Consider the following 19,188-nt stretch of genomic DNA (forward strand, 5'->3'; position numbering starts at 1 on the left):
TATAGCGTCTGTAGATAAGCGCACGATGTTCTATTCAACTACCTTAAGGAAGGAAAAAGGAGAAGTATAGGCTACGGTCCCTGCGCGTAGAGTTTTTTAGGGGCTCGCGAAGTGGGTTCGGACCGATGTTATTCTGGGCGCGAGGCGGGCCCGCCACGGGTCCGTCCCGGGGCCGCTGCGGATCCTGGGCGCAGCCCCATATACCTAGCCCGGGTACAGCCCGGTCCGTAACAAGTTCAATGGTCTAGGAATACAATTAGGCCTATATTTTAATTTGCTAAGGCTATAGCTATTATACTTAAACGTTGGTATACCTTTAATATACCCTCCTTATAAGCAATTGACAAAGTGTTTAAAGGCCTTTAGGCCTATATAGCTAAGGCGTAGGTACTAAGTTATAGTATCTACTACATTCTCTATATAGCGAGCCTAGCGATCGAGTCTCTTTGTTTAGGTGGTAAAGGCTATAGGCGTATAGTCTTTAGGCATATATTCAAGAATATATTATTAAAGCTTCTTCGTAGTATATCTAAGGAGCATATAATCTTAGCGTCTAAGTAGATAGTTTAGTATACTCTCTAGCTTATTGTTCTACTAGATCCCTCGTCGATTAAGCTACTTCAACGATACAATATTGTATATAAAGGTTGAGCAGTAAGCTACGTTGTATAGTGTAAGGACTATAATACCCTCGTTGTTCTATAGTTTAATATCTATTTTACTATATCCTTTAATCTAAATAGGGTACTCGCCTACCTAGATATAGTCATTAGACGTAGCCAACTTAGGAGGCCTTTTGAACCTACTTAGATAGTTGACGATATAAATGGTTAACTTCGAATCTAAGATCACTAAGTTGATTAGGGGATATCTCTAACCTATTTAGAATATAGCTAGGATCGTAGCAAAGCTCATTATATATTTGCCTATAGCTTTCTACTACTATACTCTTGCAATGTACTAGTAGCTAAATATCGCTATAATGTTGGTACCTACGTTAGAGGCGTTGCCTATATTGGGGGCAGTGCCTACTTTAGGGGCATTACCCTCTTCCTAGGTAGTACTCTCTTTAGGAGCAGTACCCTCTTTAGGGGCGTTGGTATCTACTATATCTACTTTAAGGACCTTAGGCTTCTTCGTTGGAAGTATAGCTATAGCTCTCTTAGAGTAATTAGCTAGTCAATATAGTAGCGAATCTTCGTTTATATTGCTCTTTGCGTCGTTAGCAAGGCTATTTCTAGACCTCTTTATCTAAAACCTATTGGCCTTTGCTTATAGAGTTGAATTAGCCTTTAAATTAGCCTCTATATAAGCTTTAATATATTCTCTAGGTTCCTATCTAGGTAATACTGTCATAGCACGTACACGAACCGCTATCGAATAGGAGCTAGCACAGCTCTAAGACGGAGTAAGCACCTAGAACCCAGAAGCTTATATCTATAACGTACGATATAACGTATATACTCGGAGCCTAGGAACTATAGCTAAAAGGGTAGGCAGTCGCCTACCGAGGCGGAGGAAGATTCCTAATCCTCTAAGGATTAGCCTCTAATTATAATAGGAGATATATATAGATAGTATTGCTTTAGAGACTATAGCTACTCGTCCTAAACACTATAACTCTCTACCTTAAGGCATTTTACTAATAGTATTCGAAGACTCCTATTATAGATTCTGATCCTTCTTCCTCTATTAGCTAAGATGCTATCCGTTTATAGTACCCCGACTTAGATATCTATATCCTCGTCCTACTTATCGCTATTAGTTACTATTAATTCGCCTATAAATCCGATATAACTTTATAATTTTAAAATAAAGTCTCTTCCTAGCTCTCGCTACTTATCTCCTTTACCTCCTAGTGTTCTACTATAGAGAGAGACGCTCTCTATAGGGGACCTACTATAGAGGGTATAGGCCTATATTACTTAGCTTTAGGCCCTAAAAAAGCTTAAGGACTAGAAGTAGGAATTGCTTTAGTCGTTAAGAATAGGTAAGCCGCCTAGTAAACGGAAGAGGAATAGTACTAAATCAACTGATAATAGCGAAGATAGAGGGTAAGATCGCTAAGCTATTAAGGTTAAGAACATTATACTATTAGAAAAGAACGTTGCTTTTTGAAAATATTAGATTTAGCTCTAAGATCTTTATTAAACCTTTAAAGGTAACCCTAAATGCTTTAAAATAGAAAAGAATTGAATCCTCTTTACTATCGATAAAATAGAATAAATGCTATATATCTACTAGTATAGCTACTATAATAATCTATTAAAAGAAGAACGAGCAGTAGTAGAGTCGATATAGAGGGTCTTTGAAGACTAGACCACTTTGTATATTAAGGACCTTGCCGACAGTTAGTTGAAAATTGCTAAGGCTATCGACTAGGCGAAACAATAAGAGGGCTAAAGCCCTTTAAACTTCTATTAATACCTTGATTCCTTAGAGGCCTAGACTAAGCGCTAAGACAATAAGAAACGGGCTCTCCTATTCTACTCTAAGTTATCACTATAGATTTAGTTGTATATCGACTAATACTTCCTTGAAAAGCCTAAGACCTATAAGGCTATAGTTTAGCTAGTAACCTAGATTTAGAACGTTAAGCAGTATAACATTTGCTAGAGACCTTTAAAAGTCGGTTAAGGATCTAGGCAGCTCTCTGATTATAGATAGCGAGGTCGAGGGCAATTTATATATTAGGATCGTTATAGTCGGCCCTACTCTAACAACGTAGTAGGGAAGGAAAAGCAGAGCTATAATAATAAGGAAGCGAAGAATAGAAGTAACAATTCCTTTATCTATTAGACCTATAGCAAGATAGGTTACTTCTTCTATAACTATCCTAAGAAGCCTAAAGGTATAGGCAAGGTTAGAGGTATAAGACGTCGAGGCTATAGAGGTATTCGTTATACCCTAAGAACCGAATATAAAACAAGCCCTAGTTACTTATAAGACAATAGCGAAAAGGAGGGAAAAGCTCGTACCTAGTAGTAGGCCCTAGTACTACTAGCGTACTTTTCCTATATAAGGACTAAGTTATAGAATACTTCTAAGCTACTACCACCCTATATACTAAGAAACCCTAGGGGGTTACAATAGATTTAGATACCTATACTAAGATTAATATAGTTAGCCTCGAGTTTATAAAGTAGTATTATCTTCCTATAGTAAAGCCCTTTTCGCTATAGACTCGTATAGTAGACGCTTAGGTATCCTAGTTATATAGAATGTTCTCTATACCCCTAGAGCTATTAAATAGAAAAGGTGTAATATAGAGGCTCAACGTCTCCTATATAGCTATTAACCGCCCTTTAATTAAAGGAAGATCAGCCATTATTCTAGGGATATCTACAATAGTAGAAGAATATATTTTACTATTTCTAATAGCTAAAGAATAGTAGTTTATACCTAAGACCGCTAAAGTTCGTTTTAAACGCTTAAAGTAGTTCGCTAAAACGTTGTACTAAAAACCCTATGTTTACGCTCTATTTATATATTCTAATATACTACAAGCTTTGTTCCCTAAAGAGGAAGAGGACAAAGAGATATAGGCGAAACTGTCCTAAAGTAAGGACAAAATCCCTAAGGAGCTCTATTACACGCCGATGGTCCTCGGTGACCATCTAGCGGTAAACGTATGAGGGTGAGAAAGATCAATGCCTCTCAGCCTCGTTAGCTGATGAGGCGGCACTCCTGAACACTAGTATGTGTCACAAAAGTATGTTGATGCAGTCTGTCTTCCTACGAAGGGGTTCCGGGTGAGGTTCCCCTTTTTAAGGGAACGCTCGTTACCCCTAACCGCAGTACGGTCATAGGTGCCCTTGCCACAGTTGCGTATAACAAGTGCCTAGGGACAAGAAGAAAAAGATGGCGTCCTCGCCATCATTATAGAACTCAATATAGGATGAAGGAGCGTATAGAAAGGGAAGAAAACTAATCTACATCATACCTTATATAGGTTTTACATCTGTCATCTCGTCCTATAGCGAAGTCCTCTATTGCGATATATCCGTTCATTTGTTCCACTTATTGAGATCGACCGTGCTATCACTAGTATAAGGGTCGTCTCTTTCGACCTTGGAGGCCTTTGTTGCCGCTTTACGTTCAGCGGAAGTAGGCGTCTTCTTAAGCTTCTTAGGAGGACGTATCGGCATCTTCTATACCTTGTCGTCAATGGTTACTTTGCGCTAGCGCTTGGTGGCGGTGACTTCGACCGTTTTAGCTCCCGACGTTGAACGGATACTCTCATTACGCTAGCTTTGTAGCGTCTTGGCTAGTGTCATCGATGCAACTAGCGGCGCGGCTTTGGCAACGGGTGCCTTGGTAGGCGTTCTCTAGGTGGGCGGCTACGTGGTCTTGGTGGAGTATATAGCTATTACGGTTACGGCTTAGCTAACCTTAGGTACTGGTTCTTGGCGCTTGTCGGGCTGGACGGTCGTGATGGTCTATCTTGTAATTTCCGTCTCGCTAGGAATTGCGCCTAGTATAATCGTTTGGGCCTCGAGGATTGTTGTATAACGCTCGAGGTCTTGTATACGCTTCGACAAACTTATATAGATGATGTCTTATATATCGGAGGTTATACGTATAACTACGTCGACGTCTTTGTAGAGCGTATTGTCCGTACAATGGAGTTCCGTTATAGTCTTGTCGTAGGCTTGCTATATATCGCTGATCTTCTCGATCCAATGATAGTGTATTTCATCTAGGTCGGCCTAGAAGGCAAAGGTATCTAGCTCTACGTATCCGGCGTTCCTATTTATATCTATAGCGTTGATACGTCTTACGGATTCTATAGCGATGTTCTCGACTTCCTTGATATGCGTTTGGTACTTCTATACGAAATGCAATAGGTCTTTGGTGAACGCTTGTACGGTCTTTATATCGGTTTAGAGGGATTTGATGGCGGCGTTGTTTATAGTAACTATATAATTAGTACCGCTTGTTGTATCTATAGCTTTAGCGTTATTGTAGTATACTAGGCCGAGCTTTGCCAATATCGCGTTAATAGACGGGTTGCCCTCCCCTTTAAGCGATATATACTATAAGGCGAGGATCTTAATAGCGGTTGGCATACGGCTTATAGTCACTATTCCAGTCTCCTAGAACTCCTTGAGGGCCTTTTTGACTATACCTTTGATCCTATAGACATGTAAGTTGTAAGCGAAGCCGGCTAGTTTGTCACTAGGATCTTTTTTTAGGACTATACAATAGAATCTAACGAACTACGTCGTAAGCTTAGCTATATATTCTTCGTTATAGCCGAAGTCTATATACGTATAGGCGAGTGCCTCGCTTATAGTGGCGATATACTTGTTTATAGCTTTCGTAGGGCGATGGGAATAACCGTAGGACATATAGGTCTTTTATAGCTCTAGAATACGATATAGCTCGGTCGCTATATTCTCCTTATCACTAGTGTAATTGGCACTATCGTCGTCGGAGACGTCTAGGTCGTCGTTAGTTGCGGTAGCCTCGTCTTCTAACACGATATATAGAGCTTACTAGACTTCCTAGTACTACGCGCTAGCGGAGGAGACGTTGCTAGTTTCCGGATACTTGATCCCTAGCGTACGTTGTAGGGGCTGCTCCCCTTCCATATACTTATAAGTTAGGAGAGTTTCTAAACGCTCTTATATAGCGTCGCTATCTAGCGCTTCGTTGTAGTCCTCGTAGACTTCCTATTCGTTGTTAGACACTACGATAGGGTCTACGGTGACATTCTACTATCGCTCTTTACGAACGGTCTCCAAGCTATTTTAGATTACTTTGGCTATATCGGCTTCTTTAGCGGCCATCATTTCGTTGTTGCAAATAGTTCTAGTAACAACGTCTTTGGTGATAGCCTAATAGGACACGGAAGCTCCTAGGGCGTACGAAGGAACGCTAGGCGTATTGTCAATTTTCTTTACTCCTCCCGTTTACTTAGCTACAAGTCGGGCACTCTCCCTCTTCTAGGTGTTGATAGCGTAGCCTTTAGCGGGCGTCTCTCTTATATAGGGAGGTATCTTATAAGCAACGAAGGCTAGTTGGGTATCTCCCTCTGTAATATCGATATAATCGTGCTCAAGCGCTTCGCTACTCAATGACGTTAGTAAGCTAAAAAAATCGACTATATAGTCGCCTCTGTCGTTGATATAGATATCGTAAGAATATACAGTAGATTGTCTCGATTCACGAATGTAGCGTAAGCGTATACCGACTGACGGTAGCTCGTATAAATATATGTAGCTTAGTGATAAGAAGGTTTGACGATCGATCGTACAGCGAACGTAAATAACTACGATAAGGAATTGTTAGGGAAGATAGATACGTTGAGGTTGATATACAAAAAGAAAGGAAATTGTAGTGGCCTACATTGGGCCGTTCTAAAAGTAAACAAAAACAATAGCGCGGTGCCTACGGCCAATGAACAGTATTGCCATCTAGCGACGGCCGGAGAATAGAACATTGTGCCCTCGAGGCTTAAAACCCTATACCTTTATAGCAATAGGATGGCTTTCCCTAACCATTTGCAGATCAAGGTCAATAGCAAATCTGGATATAGGAAAACTGGAATAAGCAAAGTGCTTAACGAACTGAATAACTACAGTTTTATAACTAAAAGCGTTGGTAATATCTAAGTAAGGGGTAAGGAGAAGAAAAATCAAAGGATCTATAAGATAGAGGACGGTGCTTATACGTCTAATAGTGGTATAGCAGTAATAAATATACTAAAGCGAACATATTCTGACAAGGAAAGTGTAATCGAACAAAAGGAAGAGAGGGAAATAAGAAAGAAGGAAGGAGAAAGTCAATAATAGTATAGCTGTTAATGGTTACTACCCTTCCTCTATAGCAGCTCAACGACAACTCGGTTCTAGGATCGAGGAATCTCCTTTACTTCCTCCTATTCCTTAATAGCGATACCCTTATTACAGTGTTTCTTCTCCTAGTCGATAGGGTTCGCCTTTTCGTACTCCTCGACAAGTTCCCTAGCACCGTCAACAAGCTAGATATATAGGATCCACTAGTCGTCTTTGGCAATAAATCCTTTCCATTGTACTAGATACTCGACTTTAGGTCTCCAGTTCCTCTAAGTGATATACTATTACACGATTCTCTCGACTTCCTAGTACTTGTCTCCGTCAACGATCACAGGGCCAGGGGGTTCCGCATCACGGCCAAAGGGGTCTTTCCCCTAATCCGGTTTCTATAACTAAGAAACTAAAACCACTAGATAGACTTTCCAACTAGCTAGGAAGTCAAGCTCGTAGATGTTCTTGTCGATTTTATAGATAATCTTGAACGGTCCTACCCACTATAGTGACCACTTTCGTTTAGGCTTTCCTAGGAGATAGTATCCGTCGTACAATCGTAGGTAAACGGTGTCTCCTACTTCGAACTCGGTAGGCGTATACTTATCGTCGTAACGCATCTTCGCGATAGCGCTTATATAATCGATCTGTTCCACTACTTCCTCCTAATACTACTGTCTAAGGACACTAATAGCTTCGGCGGAGGTAACGATACCCTTCTTATAGTAAAGTATATCTAGGATAGAGCGTAGTTTAAAGCTATATACCAACTTGTTCAACGATCTTCCGATAGTGACTATAAGCGTATTGTTGAGATTGTACTATAACGTAGAGAGAAGTAGAGGCTATAGCGTTCCTAGTTTTTCCGTAGCTTCTATATAGATAGCGATTTCTACTATCTAGTTCGTCCTTTCTAACTAACCATCCGTCTAGGGATAATAGGCTATCGAGAAAAGAAGGTTAACGCCTAGGATACAAAAGATTTCTTTCTATAGGTCAAAGGTGAACTTAGTATCTCGGTCGCTAATGATTTACGCTAGGAGTCCCTAATCTATATACGTCAGCGCTCTAAGGATTATAACTGCCTATTCCTCTATTGACATTTTGTCGTTTCTAGCTATAAGAAGCTTCTTTTTACTAAACTTGTAGGTGATGGTATATATAGCGTTGAGGATTAGGTACTTTTTCATTGACTACGGTGTCCCTTTAGAGAGCATAGCGAGCAAACCGACGATGAAATCTATAGTGATAATATAGAAAGGCTATAGCGGTGTCCGAATTGGCTGAAGGTCTCTAGGCTTCGGTTCTCTTAAGGTCTAGTTCTCTCTATATATAGGGCAGTGCCGAACGTACTTATGTACCATCTAGCGCTTTCGATTAAACGTAAATACTAAGAGGTTCGCCATTATATTGTCTATACCGAAGTGGTGAGTATTGTCGTATACAACAGTAAGAATGTCTTTGATATAGCTACTAGGGATACAAAGCTTCTTCGCTTCTTTGTAGTCGACGTAGTAGAGGAGACTGTCCTTTAGTTCGTAGAGTCTAAGCTATAGCTTTCGGTGCTACTTTCTTTGCAACTCTCCTTCTCGCTCTTCGTATTCTCTCTAGTTAGCGATCTTCTTAGCTTGTTCTTCTATATTATAGAGACTCCTAATGATCTTATTGTACTAGCGGTCGTTAGAGTAAGCTACAGTTAGTTTAGCTTTGAACTCGTCATTGATAACTGGTTCGAAGGTGCTAGTGTCTATAGTGTAGTATTCTTCAATGTCGATCTAGGTAGTGGACTAAATGTCCTCCAGTTCGTTGGTAGCGTCTTAGGTTTCGTTAGGGGCGTTCTCCTCGAAGGTTGGTAGATATGACAAGGCGTCTAGTATAACATTGAGCTTTCCTAGTATATAGAAAATGTTGAGGTCGAACTAGGATAGCTAGTTTATAGCGTTGACGAGCTTCAGGTTGGCCTTTGCGAGGTCTATAGTGGCGAGAGATATATACTTCACGATACCTCTGGTCGCTATATAGTCTATTAGAATGTTCATAGGGTATTGGTTTAACTATACTATTTTCCAGAGCTTCCTAACTACCTATACGATAGTGGCGACTTCTACTTCTATACTCCTGTACTTCCTTTCTATATTGGAAGTTAGGCGGGATAAGAATATAATAGGCTAGATCTCGCTATTCGGGATATCTTAGCTAAGGATACTAGTGCTGTCCTATTCGCTATAGAGTTGAAAGACGATTGCTCTATATCCTTTGCTATTTATATCGAGCTTGATGAATAGCGGCTTGTTAGGACGATGATAATATAGGAAGTACTACTTATATAGGTGTTCCTACAATAGCCTAAAGGACTCTAGTTCTACTAGCGTAGGCTTGAATTTAACGTTCGAGGTGAATACCTTCCTAGCGTTCTTCGACTTAGCGATAGGAAGGTCTTCGCTTACTCTCCCTTGAGTAAGGAGTTTAGTCTTATAGTCCTATAGAGGCTATGCTTTCGCTATATACTATAGGATACCCTTACGTAGCTATCTGGCTATACCAAGGTACTATTCCAAGGTCTCGAGGGTATTGGGGAACTTAAGTTTCTTAAATATAGCGATCTTGTCGTCTATCTTGGCTACTCCTTCGCCATTGACTATATAGCCAAGTAGTCTCATTGACGGGTAGGCTACGAAGGATTTTTCTACCGAAATATAAATGTATACTTTGTCGAGGATATTAAGAACCATCTCAACGTACTTGAGGTGCTCCTCTATACTCTTACTAGCGATGATAATGTCGTTGATATAGACGTATACAAAGTGTTTATGCTTACGGAATAAACGGTCTATAAAGCGCTATATAAAAGCTAGCGAGTTTTTAAATCCTATTAGCACAACGTTTAAGCATTCCAAACCTCTAGGACTAATAACCACTATACGGTTATAGTGTTCTTCTACGACTAGAAGCTGGAAGAAGAATCTGGAGGCGTCGAATGCTATAAAGATCGTATTGCCTATCAATATGTTTATAATGTTGTCTTAGTTGGGCAACGGGTATATATCCGGTACTACCAATGTATTTAGGGGCTAGAGGTCTACTATAGCTCTGCCTTTGGTTTTTTCAACAACTATATAGTAGACTACGAAGACTAGGCAAGCGACAGGGGTTGGCTAGTCTATAAAGTCTATCTTTCTTTACGTATATAGTTTGTCGTATTCTTCGTCGACGATCACTTAGTCTTTAGCGCTTAGTAGGTAAACCTAAACAGGCTTAAGCTAATTTTGCTATTCGTCGACAAGTAGAATTTTCATCTTCTAATCCTTTAGTATAGGGACAATACCACGGTTATAGAAGACGTTATACTTGTCTAGCAATGCCTTTATTTCTTTTATATACCGCCTGTCCTTGCTATAGACGCTTACCCTTGTTGCTGACTTAATATATAGGATGTCGTCTAGGCTCTCGATGTTATAGGATAGCGTATAGAACTCCTGCTTAGTAGGTAGCTTATACTTATCCTTTGTCAATGTCTTTGTTATCGGTTCCTTACTACTAAGCTCTTATTATATAGTTGTTGTTATCTATATATATTTATCGTCTGTAACGTTATCCTAGGTCTACTATGTAAAGTTCTATACTATTGCCTAGATGTCCTCCTCTAGGCTATACTGAAGAAGGTGTCTAATACGCTGTCCTTCGACAATGGTGATCGGGCGAGCAGTGTTATTCCTTACGATGGCCTGGTATACGCTCTTTGTGTCTACAATGGCGTCTAGTATACCCTCGACGTATAAAGCGAAGTAGAGCTTACGTTTCTAGCTACCTAGATTGTCGTTATCGGTGTCTATAGGCTTGAATATAGTCTTGATCAGATGTTCCATTATAGGTACGACCGTCATAGTGTTTACGGCTTTTACCTTCTAGATTGTTCTTTTCCATTTTATATATATTCTCACCTTTATATTGTAAACGGACTAGAAGTAATAGGTAGACGTATTGAAGTTAATCTTTACTCTATTGTAGAGTATAAAGTCAGTTCTAATCAATAGTTTCGCTCCTAAGCCTTCAATGACGTTGGCTATTATAGTAAAATGACCGTCCACGTTGGTACTATAGACAATTCCTTGAATATAGAAGTTAAACTCGACTTGCTTCTTGACTTTGGTATAGGCTCTAACGCCTTTGACAAAGTGCAGCTTTACGTCAATCCAATACAAGTTCTTAGCCCACTTAGAGATAAACTCCTTATTGACGAGGTTAGCGTTGCTACCTATATCGAAGTAAACCTTGGTGTCTAGCTCGCCTAGGTTCACGCTAATGTTGATTATAAGGTATATAGCTTGCTTGTCCAATGCTTTCAGTGGCGATATATATAGCTACGCTTCTACGATCTGTCCTTTGGTTAGCGTAAAGTTTATATCCTTACTATCAAGCTTATCCTCGCTATTATTAAGGTTATGCTAGTGGTCCATTTAAGGTTGTATAGGCTTGCATTTGTCTTCGTTACTATCGTTGGCTATATACTTAAAAAGCTTACAATGTATCGCAAAGACTCTGCTATAGGCGGTACATTGTTAAATCTATAGGAGCTATCGTAGTAGTTTGTTCCAACTTGGTCTAGGCTAGTAAAAGGTATAATATAAGTAGTAAGAACTGTTAGCTTCCTTGTCTTCTAGCTCCTCGTCCTTGACTTCGGTGTTGTATTCGTCAATAAGAATGTACCTAGTCTTCTCTAGTATTTCGCAGTAAAGGTTGGCGTCTTCGTCGTCTCCTATCACTATGATCTCACTATAGTATAAGAAGGTGCTATCTTCGAACTACTTCTTATGTATATATATCCGAATCCATTGAAGTCGTCGAGGTCGAGGTGATCTTCCTTAGTTGCCGTTGTCGCCTCTTCTCTAGCCGTTGAACGGTCTAACTCCTCCTCTACGATCGTTGAATAGTCGATATCCTCTTCTACATCTAGTTGTATTATAGAAGTTTCGGTCACTAAATAGCTATATTTAGTCACCATCTCTATACCAATTGTTTCTAGGTCGCTAGGGTTTGTCTCTGTCTCTTCTCTAAGGATCGCGGTATCCTCTTCTACCTCTTCTTATCTAGAAGGCTCTGCTATCCTCCTAGTCGTCTCCTCGTCCTTCGTCGTCGTACTCTATATCTACGTTGTTAGCAATGGGACTATAGCCAATGATATAGCCCTCGGCGGCGTCCTGGCAAAGCTTGTCTCTGACGATATATACTTTAATGTCGAGGATACTAAGGAACACGCTTGTCTCTATAGCTATATCTGGTTTAGAGTATAGCTAGCAAAGCTCTGGATAGAGGTAGTTATATAGGTATATTAGACGTTGCTCCTTAGTAGTATCTCCCTAAATGCGTATATATTTGAAGTATTCTATAGTAAATTTCTAGACTAGCTTGTCTTTATAGTTGTCCTTTATAGTATACTGGTTTTCGTTTAGCTATTTCTTTACTTCGTGTCTTTTAATACTAAACTCCTTTTTTAAGCGCTCGGTCTACGCTTTTATAGACACGGTCAATACTACCTTTTCTATAGCAGAGAGCTACTGCTCGTACTATTGTAGCACTGATCCTCGAAGTAGGGTCTATATCTCTATATATAGGGTCTCTTCTCTTACTAGGTAGTATCTAACGACCTGATCTACCTACTTAACCCAAAGGTTGACATCCCTATAGTATAGCTGCTATTTGTCGTACTATAGGTCCTAGGGTTCCTTAGCCTTGTTCTCTATATCCGGCTAAAAGAGACCAATGTCCTAAATCTTCTATTTTGACGTAGATATAGACGATTACAAAGACGTAGTACTTCCGTCCTTGGTTTCGGGCTAATAGTCTTCTATACCTATAGCCCTGTTCGCCCTTTCGATTATAACGTTTAGGTTCTCTATTATTCTAGTCATCTAGGTGAGAAAGTCCTATATAGCAAAAGCGGCCTAGATATCTACGGCTCTAGCTACTTGTCCAGAGGGTCTAGCTCCTTGTCTAGAGGGTCTAGCTACTTGTCTACGTAGTAGGCTCAGCATCTCTTGGAATAGTAAGGAGATATTGGAATCGAGTGAACTGTCTATATATCCTGTTCTAGGATTCTAGATAACTATGTCTAGTCTAGGAAGCTTGGATAGGTACTAGGATAGTTGGCTAGGCGTCTATAGTAGTAGCCAGGGAACCTAGTCGAAAGCGCTGATTAGCTAAGCTGTCGGAGATGATAGGTCTTCCTCTTTAGGTTGTCGGTTCCGAGGCGGTGGATCCTATAATCCTCTTAGCGGTACTTAGTAGCGTCCACCGAGATTGTAGCTATTAACAATGTAGGTTTCGTGTCCCTATTGAGGAATAGTTGGCGTATCTTAGGGCTCTAGTTGCTCTTAGAAGGTTAGGCTTAGTAGAATTGCTAGCTAGTTCTTAGTCGGATTACATCTAGTTCTTACCGATATTTCTAGCGGTGTAGCTAGTCCTAGTTACTAATCGTTGGTCCCCTAAGGCTTCGGGGTCTCTGGCGGTCCCCAACTCTCTAGTGCTAAAGTCTCTGGCGTTTCTTAGGTTAAGTCCTCAGTCTCTAAGGCAGCGTCTTCGATCCTAGGGTCTAGGATAAGGTTCTTACTAACGGCTATTCGGACTTTACGCCTAATAGTTGCAAAGTAGGCGCGAGGAATATGATTGTCGAGTATCTAAAAGGGAGGATACTCTACGATGTACAGTGTTTCGATGTACCGTTGGGCGTAGACGTCTTCTTCTAGTGCCTCTTCGAGTAATACTACGGCTTCTAGGTATTGGAGTTCTTAGGGATTGATAGCAGTTACCTACTAGACGTTGTAGATGACCTCGAAGTCCTTGATGAACTTGAGTGTCTACCGTACGTCCTTACAGACGTTGGCGTTTATAAGGCTTGAATCCGTCTAGTTTCTGACTCCTCGCGAGTGTTTAGTACTAGAATAACGGTGGCTAGGTCGTAAACCGGTTCGTTATAGATCGTGTACTCCGAAGCTTACTCCTTTACAAAGGAGTATTATCTGCCTTAGGCGTTGCTCTATATAACTTGCTAGGTATAACTTGTGATGTCTCTCGATCCGAACTTAGCTCCCTTCGATGGGAAGCGAATAGGTTCGAATCGTTAGTAGGCACCACTTGTTATACGCCGATGGTCCTCGGTGACCATCTAGCGGTAAACGTATAAGGGTAAGAAAGATCAATGCCTCTCAGCCTCGTTAGCTAATAAAACGGCACTCCTGAACACTAGTATATGTCACAAAAGTATGTTGATACAGTCTATCTTCCTACAAAGGGGTTCCAGGTGAGGTTCCCCTTTTTAAGGGAACGCTCGTCACCCCTGACCGCGGTGCGGTCATGGGTGCCCTTGCCACAGTTGCGTATGACAAGCTCTAAGACTTCGCTAATATATTAGACTCTACTAAAGCTGATATTCTACTACTATATTGTAAGACTAATTATACTATCGAGCTATTACTAAGTATAATATCGCTAGTAGGGCCTATTTACCTATTAGTTTAAAAGGAGTTAGATATCTTTAAGGAATACCTTCGTAAAAACCTAGCGAAAGAGTATATCTAAGAATCTTAGAGCCTAGCTACAAGCCTAGTTTTATTTATATCTAAGAAGGATAGTACTCTCCAACTCTATATCGATTACTAAGGGCTTAATAAAATTATAAGGAAGAACTACTACCTATTGCCCTTGATCTTAGAGATCTTAGACTGTATAATTGGTACTAAGTACTTTAGTAAGTTGGATATTAAGGAGGCCTACTATCGAATCTATATTAAAGAGGGGGATGAATAGAAGATAGCCTTTTATACCTAATATAGCCTATTTAAATACTTAGTTATACCCTTTAGGTTAACCAACGCCCTAGCAACCTTCTAAAGTTATATCTATTAGGCACTAGAGCAACTTATAGACGATTTCTATATAGCTTTCCTTAATAACGTCCTAATCTTTTTAAAGGACTATAATACTTATACTTCCTATATTTAGCAAGTCTTTAAGAAGCTATAAGCTATATAGTTATATTATAAACTAAGCAAATGTTAGTTTTACTAATATAAGGTCGAGTTCCTTAGATACCTAGTGACTTCCAAAGGAATTACTATAGATCCGACCTAAGTTTAAACTATTTAGGAATAGCTAGAGCCTACTATTTACTAGGACATTTAAGTCTTCTTTAGGTTCTACAATTTTTATCGACAGTTTATCTTCTACTATTTGGAATTAGCATTGCCTTTAACTACCCTATTAAAAGGACTAGAAAAGGGGAGGAAACTAGAATTTCTCTAATTTACTAGCAAAGAACAAATAGCTTTTAAACGACTTAAACAAGCTTTTATAGAAACGCTAACATTATACTACTATAACCTATAGAGGAAGGTAACTATCGAAACTAATACCTCTAACTTCGCTATAGGAGCGGTCTTATCTTAAGAAGAAGATAATAGGATAAGACGACCTATAGCCTTTTAGTTAGCTAAGTTCTTTAAATCGCCTAAGAATTATAGGATATCTAACAAGGAAATAATAGCGATTATTAAGGCCTTTAAGCATTAGCACTATTATATTGAAGGGAGTAACTTTCTAATTACTATTCTCTCTAACTATAATAATCTATAGAGCTTTATAAAGTAGATATACCTAAATAGGCGCTAAGCTAGATAGTATATATACCTTATAAGGTACAATTTTATCATTAAGCATTAGGCGGGTAAGCGAAACTTAGCTAATAGGCCGTCGAAGAGACCCGATTATAAAGAAGGGTCGGCTTTAAAACGTATAGTATAGTTGCCAACTCTATAGAACAAAATAGTTGGACTCTAGTAAGTGTTTACTAAAGAGAGGCTTCTACGTATTTAATCTATTATACGAATAGGTATAGAATACTAGATGCCTAATAGTATAGAGAGCTAACTATATATTAGCCCTAAGATAGCTATAAAACGTTAGACAGTTACTACCTAGCTAATAAAGTAAGGTACTTAAGAGCCCTCTAGTATAGACGAACTCGAAGAATTGCTCGGTTAAGAGCAAATTGTATCTAGAAAGGTCGTAGCTACTTATATATAAGGCGAAGCCCTATATAACTTAGCACCTTCTAAAACAATAAGAGAGTTGATCCTAGAGTTATAGAACTTAGATCCAGTGACGTAAAGAATTAAAGACCGCCTATAGACTCTATAGCAAAGAACTAACGTTACCCCTAAGTAGAAGTTGGGACCTAATAATAAACTACTATATTAAGCTAAGCTTTATATCCCTACTAAAGAGGCTATAAAGCAAAAGCTCTTTAAGTAATATTATAATAATCCCCTAGTAGGACATTTTAGTTATAACTAAACTAAGGAGTTAGTATAGTAGAAGTACTATTAGCTAGGTATCGACAAAGAAGTAAACAAATACTATAATACCTATCTAGTATATTAGTATTAGAAACTGTCGAAGCATTGACCTTATAGTAACCTTTAATTATTGCTAATACCAACGCGACCTTAGAGCAAGATCGCTATAGATTTTATTATAGGTTTTCCTATAGTAGAGTAAATAAATAGTAAAAAAGATATAATCCTAGTTATAGTCGACCGATATACGAAGATAAGTTGATTCTTCTTTATCTTGACCTCTATTTATAGCTAAGAGTTAATAGAACTCCTCTATTAAGAGATTAAACTTAAGTATAGAGTACTTTATAGATGCCTTAGCGATTAAGGCTCAATCTTCATCTCCTAATTTTAAAGCGATCTTTACTATTTGAACTAAGTAAACTATAGACTTTTAATAGTATTTTACCCCTAAACCGATAGCTAGACTAAACAAATAAACTAAACCTTTATCTAATATCTCCAATATTTCGCCTCTTTAAATTCTATTATTTGGGCAATACTCCTCCCTAAAGCTAAATTCGTTTATAACAATTCCGTTAATATAACTACTAGCGTTACCCCTTTTTAAGTATTTATAGGTTACAACCCTACAATTTCCTACTATATCGAAGACGATGTTCAATAAAGGAGGGTACTACACTTTAACGTAGTAGAACAGATTAAAAAGCTTAAAGAGTTGCGCTAATAGCTAGAGCGACACTAAGCTAACGCTATAGTAAGTTAGAAACAGTACTACAACGAAAAATATAAGCTAATAGAGTTCTAGAAAGGAGCCTTAGTCAAGTTGTCTACTTAGAATCTAAGACTTAAGACTAGTAAGAAGCTAAAGCCCTAGTTCATTAAGCCGTTCTAAGTATTAAACTAAGTAGGATCGCTAATATATCGATTAGCCCTACTATATAAGTATACAAAGCTATACAATATATTCTTAGTAGCTTTATTAGAGCTCTAGTATATATAAACTATAGCTAAAGAAACCTAGATGCCAATACTAGACTTAGAGGATAATAAAGAATAGGAAGTCGAAGAAGTATAGGCTAAATAGTAAATCGAAAGCGAAATATTCTTTTAGGTAAAGTAGGCAAGTTAGCTATTAGAGTATAACTAGTAGGTCTACAAAGATAATATAGCAAATATATAGCGGATAATCCACTAGTTTCGACAAATATATAAAGCCACCGCTAAAAGGAAGCGAAAGGAGGACGCCTAAAGTACATTAAACAATATATAATATAGCGATATTAAATTGGTTTAGTCGTAGCTAGAGACCAATATATATAAATTAATTTATATAGTTATATACTAATAAAACGACTAAATCTCTTCCCTAAAACCCTAATTAAACTATAAGAGAACGCTAGGTTAATGACTTATAGAGTAGGTAGACCTACTCTATTAGGTCCAAAGCATTTTTATAATCGCTAATTTTATTAGTAAGCAATAGGATTAACTCCTTAGCGAAATTATATCTTACCTATATCTAAGTAAGATAGCCTATGTCGTCGAGACAAAGGCGACAAGCCCTCTTTAAGTCCTATACTTCTAGCTTATATCGATACTAAATCGCTATTAATATTCCTAGCAACTAACCTAAGAGATAGATAAAAGCGACCTACCACTAACGAAGATATATTATCTAGGCGTTTAGACTATAGAAAGAGGGAAACGTTGAGTTCTATATACTTAACAACTATAGCCTTAAAGGCTAGTTGCTAATCGGTTATAAGGCGCTTATTTAATATAATACTATAGACGTAGCAGTAAGCCTCGTTTATAGTATAGAAAGTATCGACCAACTTCTTTAATAGATATACAATACTATAGCAAATATCGTTTAAAAGGGTATACTCCTTATCGTTCTTCTAATTGCTAAAGGACTCCTAATCAAATAAAACTTAACTCTCCTTAGCTTTATAGAGGAGTTGTACAATATATAAACCGATTATCAGATCAGTTAAATCTCTAGACATTATACTAATAGCCTAACTAGGTTAATAGGTAAGCCGCTATTAAACACTGGTCCTAAGCTACTTACTAATATATAAATATCCTTCCTTTTAATATACTAATCGCAACGACTTAAAGAGGATTTAGTAATAATATACTTAGAAATAATAGGTATTAACGAGTTATATAGAAGATTTTTATATATTGTATATAAACACTTGAGGTATAGTGACTTCTTATAGACGGGAAGCGTAAAAAACTCTTTAAGATCTATAATAAATCGGTAGAAAAAAGGCAACGAATATAAAATAAGGAGAAACGACGATATATAGATAGTAACGAATATAAGAATATAAGGTAAGCAAATAGAGAAGAAGAGGGCGCTACAATCAACAAGATAATAATATACAAAGAAAAGAAAATACAAAGCGCAAAGTATAGCTACAATAACGTAAATTTAAAAGCAAAGAGTAGGTAGTCTATATACAATAGTAAAATACAAATTGTTATAAAAGGGGTAAAGTACGCTATATATATTGCCCTAGCAACTAGTCTAACCCTATAAGGACACCCTACCGAATCCTAGGCGAAGCTTATAGTTAGGTAGATAACCTATTACCCTTTGTACCGCTAGTTAGCGAGTCTATATAGGTAGATGGACCTTTTCTAAAGATTAGGCAATGCAGTATACTGTTGACTACGAAGTCTAAACCTAAGGATAGATTCTATAGAAGGGAGGACAAACTATTATAGTACGTATACGAACTACTATCGAATAGGAGCTGGCATAGCTCTAAAACGGAGTAAACACCTAGAACCTAGAAGCTTATATCTATAACGTACAATATAATGTATATACTTAGAGCCTAGGAACCGTAGCTAAAAGGGTAGGCAGTCGCCTACCGAGGCGGAGGAAGATTCCTAATCCTCTAAAGATCAGCCTCTGATCACAATAGGAGATATACGTAGACAGTGTCGCCTTGGAGACTATAGCTACTCGTCCTAAACACTATAACTCTCCACCTTAAAGCATCTTACTAGTAGCACTCGAAGACTCT

The 19,188-nt window shown here is 38.4% G+C and overlaps 1 protein-coding gene across 1 annotated transcript; it reads right to left on the reverse strand.

Moving 5' to 3' along the window:
- Positions 1 to 9,340: 9,340 nt before the first annotated feature.
- Positions 9,341 to 9,592, reverse strand: THITE_2059344 (uncharacterized protein; the record flags this gene model as incomplete). Its single annotated transcript, XM_003657558.1, has 1 exon — positions 9,341 to 9,592. A coding segment is annotated over one exon (252 nt), but the record flags the coding sequence as incomplete, so codon positions are not given.
- Between the last annotated feature and the right edge of the window lie 9,596 nt (positions 9,593 to 19,188).

This window comes from Thermothielavioides terrestris, chromosome 6, assembly GCF_000226115.1.
Source record: "Thermothielavioides terrestris NRRL 8126 chromosome 6, complete sequence".
Lineage (NCBI taxonomy): Eukaryota > Fungi > Ascomycota > Sordariomycetes > Sordariales > Chaetomiaceae > Thermothielavioides > Thermothielavioides terrestris.